Here is a 12,804-nt window from a genome sequence, read left to right as displayed (position 1 = left end):
TACACCTTTCGAGGATCACTCTGCAGGAGCCTCCCTTTCCACAGCTATCCCATTCGTGATTGGCGAGGAGGGAATAACACCCCATACACCAACAGCGCCGACCTCCTGACAGGAGTGCACACGAAGCACCGAAACAACTCAACCGCGACGTGCCCGAAGCCGCCTCAGCCCGGGGACGCCCGCCCGCCCCTACCTGCAGCGGACAGCGCCGGCGGAGCTGACAGGAGAGCCGCCGCCCGGCACCCCGCCGCGGGGACGCGCGCATGGCAGGGGGCGGCCGGAGCCGCGACGCCGGCAGAGCGGGCGCGGTGCCCGCCGCGGGCCGGGCCGCGGCGCTGCCGGGGCCGCGGACGCCTCGGAGCCGCCGCGGGATCGCAAGATGGCGGCGGCCGAGCCCGCTCCCCGCCTCGGCGGCGCCCCCCCCCCCCGCCGCCCCCACCCCGGCGCCGGCGGCCTCCTCGAGGGACCCGGGCGAGCAGGGCCGGGCCCCGCAGAACGCGGCGGAGCGAGGCTCCCCGCGGCGGCCGGGGGAAGCGGGACACCCCCCGCCCCGCCCGCCCGGCGCCCCGCTGCCCCTCACCTTTGAATTTGAGGTCGGTGGGCGGATCGAGCACCAGGATCTGCTCGTGCTTCGCCAGAGCCCCGGCGGCCGCCATCTCGCTCGCTCGCTACGGCGGGAGGAGGAGAGGGGGAGGGTGGGAGAAGGAGGGGGAGGAGGAGGAGAAGGAGGAGGAGGGAAAAAAGGAGGGGCGGGACAGGGAGCCCGGGCGGCGGTGGCGCTTGTCGCTATGCCTCGCGGCGGGTGCGAGCCGCTGTGCAGCCCCGGCACCGCTCGCTTCCCACCTCGCGCCAGCGGCTCAGCGGCCCCCGGCAACACCGCCCCTCCGCGGGCACGAGGGCGGGGGCGACAGCGGTGGAGGCGGCAGTCGCCGGGTCTGCTGTGCGCATGCGCTCGCTCGCTCCCCCCTTACTGCCGGTTGACAGCCCTCACGGCCGCCCCGCGCCAGAGCCGAGCGGGAAGAAGTGGCTCCTCCGCACTCCGGGGAGAGGCTGTGGGAGCGGTGCGCGTGCGCCGCGGGAGAAACTACAGCTCCCAGCATGCCGCGCGGCGGGCGGACGGCAAGGCGGCAGGCGAGAGGCCGAGGTGCATGCTGGGGGTTGTAGTCTTTCTTGGTGCCTGGGGACACTGAGTAGGGAGTGGGGCAACTCGCAAGGCTCCCCGCTATCCCGAATCCAGAGGTAGGCTGGGGTAGTGCGGCTTCGTGGCCTTCCTGCACTCTCAGCCTACTTTCAACTAAAGCTGTCGGAGAGACTGAGCATGGGGTGATAGGCCTGGGTGGTGCCATTTGGAGAGACGGAAGGGCACATTGGGCACTGTGAGAGGCTGCCCTGCGGTGAAGAATTTCACCTTTAGAGTGGGAAAAGCATAGCCTACAACATCATCAAAAGCCACCCTGAAACAGGAAACTTTTATTTGGTTGAAGGCTTAGTGACTCTATAGCAAGAGACACTGAGCCAAATCCAAGGTCTCTAATAGTAGAACAGAGTGAGAGATGTTCACCATCCTCTCTCCCACTTTCTGTCAGTATTTTTATCATAGACGGTGCATTCTCAGGTATTTTGACAGAGGAAAAACAGATAGCCAAATCCATCTGAAACTTAATGATTCTGATCCCCACCACTAACTTTTTAAAAATCTGGCCCTAGGATTTATAGTTAAGTTCGTGTTCATGCAAGATTGGAGTACAGGTGATGGAACTTCTTCTCTGGCAATCTGGTGTAGGTATGCTAAGAATGTGTATGGAAACATAAAAACCCACTTGGAAAATAAGTCCCAATAATGAATCAATTGAAATAACTGAGAATCATTGAATCACTGAGGTTGGAAAAGACCACTGAGACCATCTAGTCCAACCGTGAGCCCATCCCCACCATGCCCACTGATCATGTCCATCAGTGCCACATCCACACGGTTCTTGAACACCTACAGGGATGGTGACTCCACCACCTCCCTGGGCAGCCTGTGCCACTGCCTCACCTCTGTTTCTGAGATGAAGTTTTCCTAATATCCAACCCAAGCCTCCCCAGTACATCTTAAGGCCATTAAAACTGGAAAGTTTTACCTTCAAATTCTTCTAGCTACAATAAGAATTATGGATTGCATCATTTCCTTGGTGAAAGAAAGGGCTTTGAGTCCATTACATATGGGAGACCCTTTGAGAAATTTGGGTCCAGTATCTGCCTGGGCTTCAGCAGGGCCTTCACCCTCTATTTCAGCTGTCTGCCTCTGCACCAAGCCTGCACATGTCGTTCTTTCAGCACTTTTCTCAATACCTCTCACCAAGAGCAAATATCAATATGAGCTTGAATATCACCACTGACTGAAGAAGAGATGTGAGAAGTGCTGCAGAGAAGCACTTTGGATATATGTAGTTGGCTTCAGTAGGTGGTATTCAGTGGCATATCTGTGAAAATATTGCTAGAGGTCTTTAGCTATTCTGGCTGTAGTTTTCCTGCTACATACTTATTTTACGATACCTGTAAAACAACATTGGAAATTGCTGCCTTTTGTTTATTTACAGTGCATTGTTTATTCTTACCTTTGGACTCTAGAAGGAAAATAGAGTGTTTTTTAATACCAGGATATTTTTTCTTCTTCTGTTATTGTGAGCACTTACTCTATAACCTCTATGCTTTCTGCATTTCTGTTCATAAACCCACTGAAGATTAAGCCACAGTGTATATTTCTCTGAAGCAATAATTCAGCTCCAGAATTACATGGTAATTATATACCTGAATAATTTCTGGGTCTCATTTTTCAAAGAACTGAGACATGAGGAGCTGCTGCAAAATTCTAAATACTTCCAAACATTCTCTCCTTTCTCTTTTTAATGGGCTGTAAAATAATGGAAAGAAGTGCAAATTCAAGAGAAGCTTCCTCTGTGTGAATTTAGAGGACGAAAATACTTTTGTTTTTCTTTTACACATCTTTTATATAAGAAGCATCTCTCATATGAGAAAATCTGAGGAGAACTAGAAGTTAAGATCTATTGAATGTGAGAACAAGTCTTCCAGGTTTTACCATACATGGTTTTCAGTGCAGACACCTTGTTTTACGTGGTTGCACAATAGATGTAAGTGAACGTCTGTGGATGCGTACAGGCTGGAGGAAGACTGAGTTCATCCTTATCACCTGCATATTGAGAGGCAGTTAATGAATGGTAGGCTATGGCCTCAAGCACAGTGTTGCCCATGTGAAGAGCATCACAGCATCACTGAGGCTGGACCCAAGAGGGCTGTAGTTCAGTTTCTGGCTTAAAGCAGGGTCAAAACTGAATTCAGGCCAGGTAGCTGAGGGTTTTATCACTGAGATCATTAAAACCTCCCAGGACAGAGGTTTCACAGCCTCCTGGGTAGCCTGGCTCAGCTCATGAATCTGGCTGGTCTGTGTTTTATGACAACTGCCAAATTAGTACATAAACACTAAAGGAATACATTAATGATAATAATGCATGAACATGTTTGGTTTTTTTTAATGTAGTTCTTGTTGTTTGAACATATTTTCAACCTTAGTAAGGCATCCATCTGTTTTGTTGCATTTAATATGATTTCTCATCTAAAGCTTTTATTTCACCTAAGTTAATGCTATTTTTTATATTAAACAAACCGTGTGCTGTTAATGAGCAATATCTGGCAACCTTCTCCAACATCTGACTCATTTCACTTGAACACCTCATTGCACAGTTTAGGACTGAAATCTTGGCTCTGTTGCAGTCAATAGCAAACCTCTCACCAATTTCAGTGAGATGTCATTCCAGAAGCATCTCTAGTATCTTTATCACTGCTTGCAGGCAGCTAACATTTGCCTAATGTGAGGTTAACATTTGTCCTATGTGTTCGTAGATCTTAATGTTTATTCACATGGTGAATTCAGCATCATTATTATAATATCTCAGTTTGGAGATTGCTTGACATTTTTCAGAGCTGCTTGCTATTAAATATTAAATGAGCTTGCTTTATACCTGAGAAGTATCAATGTAGGCTCGATTTCATAATACTTTTTTCCACTGTTTATTCAGGTAGTTTATTCAGTCCTGCCAACTCTGAGCTTGAAAATGTCTTGCAATAAAACAATATCATGACTTCCTTTGCAATTCCTTGGTGTTATTAAGATTGTCAGAAAGAGCAACCACGTGCCACGTTACTTGTCATATTAATGGAAAAACTCTCAGTCTCACTCACTGAAGTAACATATGTATCCTGTACTGCCAAGTCAATGAATATTGCAAAGCAAAGCTATGTGGGTGAAAGTCTGTTTTAATTTCTCTTTAAAGAAATACCTCGCCTCTTGGTGCTGCAATTTGTCTTCTGAAACACAAAACTATTCATAGTATACACATAGATTACAGCAGGCTGTGGTCGTAATTTACTTGGCAGCTAATGAGTTCCATATATAATTTGAGGCCTACTTGTCATAGTGTAAATCAAAGGTAAAATTACAATCCATACCTTTCTGAAGATTTATGGCACTATTCAAATGTTACCACAGCTAGAAAAGTAGATCTTAGCTGAGTATCATCAAGTTTGTTCGACTACAGTGTATTTTTCTACCTAATGAGGTCACTGTAAAAACATATGATGTATATTGAATATGCAAGTGGAGAAAAGCTAATAACACTTAACAGCATTCTGATATGTTGCTGTGGTGAACATTTTTATATAAATGTCATAACACGAAAATGCTTAGATCATTTACTCATGTAGGAACAAGATGAAAATGGTATTTTGCCTTTGTGGTTGAAAGTATCATCTAAAGAACTGGACGAGTCCTGAGCCAATTTTAAATGTGCTAAGGACCATTAGTCCTTTGGTAAAGGACAAAGTTGTTGAGGTAATAGATTTTTCAGTATTGTTTTCAAGAATTGGTTTTTAAAGTCCACATACGTTCACGATGTAATGAGACAATGAATATGCAAAATATAGAATATGTGTTGGTGGTTGTTTGCTGATGTTGCAGTTCTAAAAATGCACAGACTCTATGCTGAAAAGTAGCCAAAAATAAAATATGCGTGGATAAGCATATAAGTTTAAGTACATAGCTGGAACTCTCTTTTTACCAAAAGTAAATCTGTATTAAATTACAGCTTCAGTCTGAGTAGAAATCCTGCAGAAACAGCATTACAGTGTCCTATAATCATTGCATTTCTTTTCCACTTTGGTACTCTTGCAAACAAAACCATGGTGTTTCTCAGTCTGTTTTGAGAACTCATCTGGCAACATGGATTCAAAATTAACCTTTCATTTTCTCTGTTAATACACACGGCAGCTCAGAGATGCTAATTCTGCATCTCATGGGAGACCCCAAGAAGCCCTGAAGTTACATCTTCAAATTGTGCCTAGGTTCTGTTCTAATAGGTCACAAGGTAAATATGAGCAAATAATGTATTGATGTGCAAAAGACAAGCATTGTACTGAGACTGTGCACAACACACATTTTCCCTCTGCTGAACACTGCACTGAAGTGCTGTGGCCAGTTTTGGGTGCTGTCCTCAAGGAAAGATGTGGAGTGACTGGAATAGGCTGCCCAGAGAGGTTGTGAAAGAGACTTCGCTGGGGGTATTCAAGACCCACCTGGACAGCTTCCTCTGCAACCTGCTCTGGGGATTCTGCTTCAGCAGGAGGTTGGGCTGGGTGATCTCCAGAGGTCCCTTCCATCCCCAACAATTCTGTGATTCTGAGAAGTGAAGGGAGGCCAGAAGACAGCACCGGTAATGGCCGAGGTCCAGAACACAGGCAGACTGAAGCATAAGAATAGATCGAAAAACTGAGGTTGTTTTGCCTAAGGAAGCTTGAACTGAGTCATGCAGCGATAATAGTTTTCAAATACATTAGAAGCTAATGCAAAGAGGAAGAAAACAGTTTGCTCTGACTTTTTTTCTGGCTAGGGCAGGAAGTCATGGGTGTTGACTGGAGCAAAGAATTTTTAATGGTAAGAATAGTTAGCTGCCTGGAGGGGCAATCCACGGAGTCCCACTCAGTGACCTCCAAGATCAGGTTAGACGTCTGTTGGGAGGTATAGATTGATCCAAACTTGCCTTGAGATGTGACCTCTGAAATCCTTTTCAATGCTGTGATTCTCTTTTTGTATGAATTCCAGCGTGCTCCAAGATTAAACCGATCATCTGCTTTTGTACATTCCCTAAGGTCTGAGCCACGGTCCATTAAAATCAGGGGGAATTCTTCCAGTGCCTTTAATAAGCATTGGATCAGGCCCTAATTGAGTGTGTGATTTGGAGTTGAGTATGGAATTTGGTCGACAATTCTGTTAATGGCATTTGCAAATGAGAGGAATCCAACTCTTTTTCCCAGGGTACATTAGTTTGCAATGGTTACAAGAGAAAATAAACACATGCTGAACAACCAGTACTTCATTTTTGTACGGAACTGAGTAGAGATGACTGAAGACAAGGACAAGAGGAAAATCTCTGGGGAAAGTTTAGCAACTTTTCTCAAAGAACATTTTAGACAGCTATTTTTACATCAATTAAGACAGAAGAAGACAGCAAAAAGCTAAGTTAACAAAACTTTAAAAATAAATAGATAGATGTGAGAATTAAATGTTTGTCTCAGCTGGAAGATCAAATTAACAGCGAGCCTGAAAATGGGCAGAGGAAAAGAAGAGAAGATGTTAAAATTCAGGCTGTCAGTGGATTCAATTTCTGCAAGCATAGTGACTGGCAGGGAAGGATCTGCTCCCCTGTAACCTGTTACCAAATTGCATAAAGATTTTACTCAGCTCCAAATGATCAGCTAAATCACAAGCACTTATGCCAACAAAAGTTCTGCTTTTTCAGTTGCACATGTTTATATCCAGTGAAATCCAGAGGAATTCTCAAATGCATAAACTTAAGGGTTTGCAGCTTTGCAACATCACGGCTTGTGTGGGCATCTGCAGCTGCTCTGCCTTCATGGGCTTCACTCACCCCTGGAAATGCCTTCTCTTTCCTCCTCCTGTTGAAGCAGACAAGGGCTCACAGCACTCTTGGAACAGATGCCAGAAGCTAAGGTTACTAACACATGGTTAATACACAAACGAAAGATCTTTGCTCTTGATTAATTCATTACATCTAGAAGATGCAAGGTTTCTAGAATCATGTCCCCATTCCAGTTTGTTGCAAATGTCTTCTGTATCTGCACACAAGCCTGAGCTTTCTACCTGAAATATTTACTTATTTTGCATTCCAGGGGTAAAAAGTCTGCATAATATTATTGATGGCATCTTTGACTGCCAAATAGTGAATTATTTATGGCTTAATTGTAAAAATGATACCCATGAGAAGCTGTTTGGTAGCAATATGCAATTGATACACCACAGGACAGACAGGAACATATCTTTCAGCCTTTGTTCTGGTACATCAGTGGATCACCGAAACTCAGGTAGCAACAGATTGCAGAGGTGGAAAGGAAATACAGCATTTTTACAGAATCACAGAATCATTAAGGTTGGAAAAGATCACTAAGATCACCCAGTCCAGCCGTCAGCCCATCACACCGTGCCCACTGACCGTGTCTCTCAGTGCCACATCCACACAGTTCTTGAGAACCTCCAGCGATGGTGATCTCACCACCTTCCTGGGCAGCCTGTGACAGTGCCTCACCATTCTTTGAGAGAAGAAATTTTTTCTGATACGCAACCTGAATCTCCCCTGGCAAAACTTAAATCCGTTGCCTCTCGTCCTGAAATTGCCATATCCTCTAGGACATAGCTAGGGGTACAAAAAAGCCTGCAGAAAGCACTACATAACAAAAGATGCCCTGTGTTGGATTATCCCCACATGGGACATTTCTAGTATCAGCTCACTCAGCCATCAGGCAGAGAGCTGTCATGCTGTGCACCGTCCCCTGATGCTCCCCTTCCCCAAGAGCAGCCAAACCCCTTCTGCCCTGAACCTGCCTGTGCTGTGGGCACTGCTCACCACCTACTATCATGAATTTTCACATTCTGCTTTTTAAAGGGAAACATGTTAGAGTGGGTTGAGACACTTCTGCTCCCACTCCATCACCCCGAACTTACATCTGTCCTATTATCCTGCATTCCTCCTCTTCCCTTTTTCCCAGTCTCCATTGCTCTGCAAGCTTTTACTCCCATCCCTTCACCTTCAAGTGAAGCAGATGCTTCTCATTTTGTCCTTAGTACAAGGATCTTTTCAGGAACGTACAAGGAAAGGACAAGGGGCAGCAGGCAAAAACTGCAACACAAGAAGTGCCATAAAAGCATCAGGAAGAACCTTTCTTAACTGTAAGGGTGACAGAGCACTGGAACAGGCTGTACAGAGAGGTTGTGGAGTCTCCTTCTATGGAGATATTCAAGATCTGCCTGGATGCTTTCCTGTGCACTCTGTTGTAGGGATCTGCTTTATCAGAGAGATGGATTGGATGATCTCCTGAGGCCCCTTCCAACCCCTACAATTCTGTGATTCTTCTATGAAGAAGCGATCTAGAGAAATTATTCTAATTTAACAGAAAAACAGACCTCCGGTGCAAACCCGGAATGTATATGTGTGCCAGGCCATTGCTTGCTTTTTTCCTTCCCTGAGTAAGGCAAATAGAAATAAGGAAAACGGGAATCTATACTGTCCATTCATCCACTAGGGCAGCACCAGAGGCTTCAGAGGGATGGAAGTCCTGCCACCAGCAGATGGAGAATAGCATCTCATCCACATGGAGACTCATGGTATTTTTAAATACTGACTGACAACTTAAGATCTGAAGAACAGTGCTAAAAATCTTTATCTTGTTTTGTTCTTATTGTTGTTTTCTTTCCAATCCCAGCAATTTTTGCGTCATTTGCCAGGTTAGCAGCAAAGATGTTAAGTTTCCTTCCAGATCACTGATAAAGACATTGAATGGCAATGGCTCCTTTGAAGCCGTTAATAACCCATTAGAAGAGAGTAGGAACATGCTGATACAGCTGCTAATTGGTTCTGAGAGCATGTGACGCAGGTAAATTGATTTTGCATAGTGCTGTGGGTTTTTTTAACCAGATTGTCATGCAGAGCTACATCAAATACCTTAAAGTAATCCATGCCTTATATCAATCCATCTACCTTAAGCAACTGCATTTTAGTCTCATCTCTTGTGGTTTGAAAGCACCTATTTTAGATTTAAAGTGTACTGATTAACATTACATATGCTTTTGTCTGTGAATTAATACCCATTTGCTTCCCATGTCTGTCTTGACATTATTTTGCCCAGGGTTTATGTCATGCTTGTAATTATCAAAACCTATCATGTTTATTCTTTGCAGTGCACCATGTTCACTTTTTATCTATTTCCCCTGTGCACCAGAATTTGTTCAGAATGAATATGAATGGCTCAAAGAGCATCTTCACCAGTTTTTGTAATACTCTTGGGAGCATTCAACCCTGAATATTTAACTGTGTTTTGCTTCCACTGATGAGCATTCTCTAACGTATACAGTGAAAGAGAAATTCCTATCAATTCATTATTGTAACAGAAAAAATCCAGCTTTTCAAAGTAGCTTAGTAAAAACTCTGCTTTCTTATCCAGAAACTATTCCCAAGGTGCATATCTAGGTTTCACTCACATTAGAGGCAAATTGCTGTGTTTGGCTCTTGTTAGCTATTCAGAGACAATACAGTTGTGAGGGAAAGAACTCAGCTGGATTTTGGCTTATGCATCATTAATGAAACTTTTAAGCAAGTTAACATGTGGGATGTTCAATCTTGGAGGTGGCTAAGCCAAAAAGATCACTCTGTAGGCAATTTTCCTATCTAACGCTGAGTTTCCTAGGTTGGCATGCGTTCTTCAGCAAATCTTAGGAGGCGTCCTTGGGATGGTTTTGATGGACAGTAAAAAAAGGAATCAAATTGTTACATTTTTACCAAGTCCAATTTTAAATCTGAGAATTAGACTCTTCCCTGAAAGCTTTAGGTCATGAGTTTGGGAAAGCCTGTGTATGTCAGTGACATCACACGTATTTCCCCTTTTTTTTCCTCTGTATTTATTCAAAAGTGAAATGAGGTTTCAAATCTTACATTGTCTGCTTTTTTAGAGTCTGAATTGGATAGAGAATTTGGAACAACTCACTTGGGCCAGTTTTAACAGATTCCAATTCCAATTCCAAGGGATTGTGGACTTCTGGCCATGATGTTGCAACTAACCAGACTTCAGATCTGTCTCAGTCTGGATGATAGAGATGAATGCATCCTTAAACCCAAGTAGAAGTAGTTCATTTGATGGGATGATCACAACAACATCTGATTCTTTCTTAGAAATTGGTAAAACAGTAGAGTTTACCCAAGCTGAACTTAATCAGGACGTTGGCACATTTTCAGTTTTACTGTCTGTTACCTTTACACTGCTTGAGTAGCTAATGAAGTGCAAGACTTTCCAACAGTTTGTCATCTGCAGACTACAGGTGATATCACAAGGAAATGGATTGTTTGCAGTTGCCTCACAGGAAAACATAGAAATGCACAAAAATGCCCGTGAAGATCTTGTATGTGACAACACCGAGGCCAGCTCTGAGGGAAGTGATGGGGTCACCTGGAGGCCTGACAGCATGCTAACTTAGCGTACACACCTACCTCAGTCTTCAGAGTCTCAGAGGGCTGGCTTGGAATTGCTCCTACTAAGAGGCCTCATAGAAGGAGGGAAGGTTGAGAGAGGATAGCTGCATAAATTTGAGGCATTCACCTTAGTGGGAGAAAAGCAACAGTTTGTGCTGCATCATAATCAGTCAGAATCTCAGGCTTCATCAGCCAGCACTGAGTACAAAAGCGTGTAAGATGACAATGTAATGGACATCCTGTGACATGACAGTAATGCTTCCATTTAAAATTGTAGGTGAGGATACAATTTGAGAGAAAATTCCTGCATTGCCTCATCATACACTCTGTATGGCATGGGTATGTATAAGATCAGATAGGCCACTTAGCTTCAAACACAGCTTGCTTACATTTCTAGTATGACCCAAAGATACCAGAAAGGAGTCACGCATTCCCAAATTCTAATTATTTGCCTGTGGCTGGCTTAAAATGTACATCATAATTATCTAACTTCCAGGATTTAGTTGTTATGCCTTGGAGGCCCTGCTAAGTGGAAGGACAATTTCCAGCACTGGTTTAAATCGTCAGGGAGCACAATGTCTTTCCTCAAACATCCTGAAGAGTGGGAATCTCTCATAGGAATTCTGGCACTGCTTCACTGAAAAATCAGGCATTCTTCAAAAGCAGATCTGTCAGAAGGCAGCCTGATTAACTCTCCCTCACTACCAGAGACACGTGCTGAGTCATCTTGCCAAATTGCATAGTAACTACTTTCCTGGAGCTCAGAAACCCGTAGCTCCTGGACATCCTCATCTCCTTGTCACTGACTTAGTTGTGAAAAAGGCTTCTCAGACGGATGCTTTCTTTCTAATCTGGTCATCATTTCAGGCCCTGTAATTTTTCAGAACGTGTCTATCACACAAGGAAGGGTGCAGTTTTCTGCCATGTCATGCATCTTTCACTGGGGTGTGATTTGCAGCAAAATGAGGAACATGAGCAAACTGAAGAACATGAAGAATTGCTATGGTTAAATCACTCAATGCAAATCTATTTGGATACGTTTGTCACCACCTCACCCTTTCTTCTGTAGCCTTCTCTGGAATGATTTGCCCTTTTCCTACAAAACAACCCATCATGCCAAGACATCTTTTAGCTGAAATCAAGCTTCCTGAAAAGCTAAACCATGCAGGGAGAATGGCTATGTAAGTGCATGGCAGTGTGTTCACCAAAGTCATTAGTCCAAGGCTCCTACTTGCCAACCAGTCGCAGACTGTGAATGTGCGTCATCTTTTATGCAATGGGCTTTGTACTCTGTACATTCAGATATACACACAGATAAAGTATTATTTTGCGCAGGTGGAGTCTTTAGCCACTCGAGGCACTCCTCATCTTGTGTTTGTTTACGCTCGTTTGTGGGCCAGGTGTCCTAAGTAACGATGGTGTTAATGGGGCTGGGCCATGAAATGCGTGTATGCGCACTTTGACTATTTATGATGTGATAGCCCTTTTACATCAAATTTCCGTTTCAGGTATCTCTTTTGTTCCTCATCTGTCACCTCAGTGGGGTTATTACCAACCTCCAAGCGTATCTTCCCAGGTAGGACATCATTATGTTGTTTCCTCCTTCTTTCCCTTTCACTATTTTATTGCCAACATGACATTCTGGCTTTGTTCTCCTTCCAAGAAAACTAATTCCCCTCCAAAAATTCTGTCTTCTGAAAAGAAATAACTATTGACAAGGGCTACTCCAAAAGTAATGCCTCCTATGCTATTATGTCGGCCCACAACATCAGAGGCAGATACTGGTGTACAGCTGTACATATCTAAAACTGCTGAGAAACAGTCACCTCCATTAGAAACGTCAGCTGCTGATAAGACTTCTGTCCCTCTATTCTATGACGGTGGGGTGGAGAACTGGTCAAGTGCCAACAAGCAGTTCAGGTTGCCACCTTAAAAGCAAATTTTCCCTGAGAATGGAGAACAAGTGTCACAAATCTCAGAGGACGAATGGTATCTCCGAAGGGAGCGGCGCCAGGAAAGCATTCTTATTTTCATTTCTGAACATCTCAAGAAATAGCACTGAAATCCTACGCGTTTATTTTGAATATCCCTTCTGAGGGCTCTTAGGAGATTCCTACTTCCCACACTGTAAGCTTTTTCGGTAAAGGCCTACAGTGCAAAATTGTACCATATAGAGAGTGATGAACACAGAGAGTAACTTGGATAGTTGGTA

General features: G+C 44.2%; 1 protein-coding gene across 1 annotated transcript in view; it reads right to left on the bottom strand.

Moving 5' to 3' along the window:
* Nucleotides 1-900, bottom strand: part of VAPA (VAMP associated protein A) — a 28,327-nt gene extending 27,427 nt beyond the window's left edge. The window contains exon 1 of the mRNA XM_048938589.1: nt 581-900. Coding sequence (XP_048794546.1) covers nt 581-656 — 76 coding nt within the window. The 5' untranslated portion in view covers nt 657-900. The remainder of the gene's footprint in view (nt 1-580) is intronic.
* Between the last annotated feature and the right edge of the window lie 11,904 nt (nt 901-12,804).

This window comes from Lagopus muta, chromosome 3, assembly GCF_023343835.1.
Source record: "Lagopus muta isolate bLagMut1 chromosome 3, bLagMut1 primary, whole genome shotgun sequence".
NCBI lineage: Eukaryota > Metazoa > Chordata > Aves > Galliformes > Phasianidae > Lagopus > Lagopus muta.
This window is presented reverse-complemented; position numbering and strand designations above follow the sequence as displayed.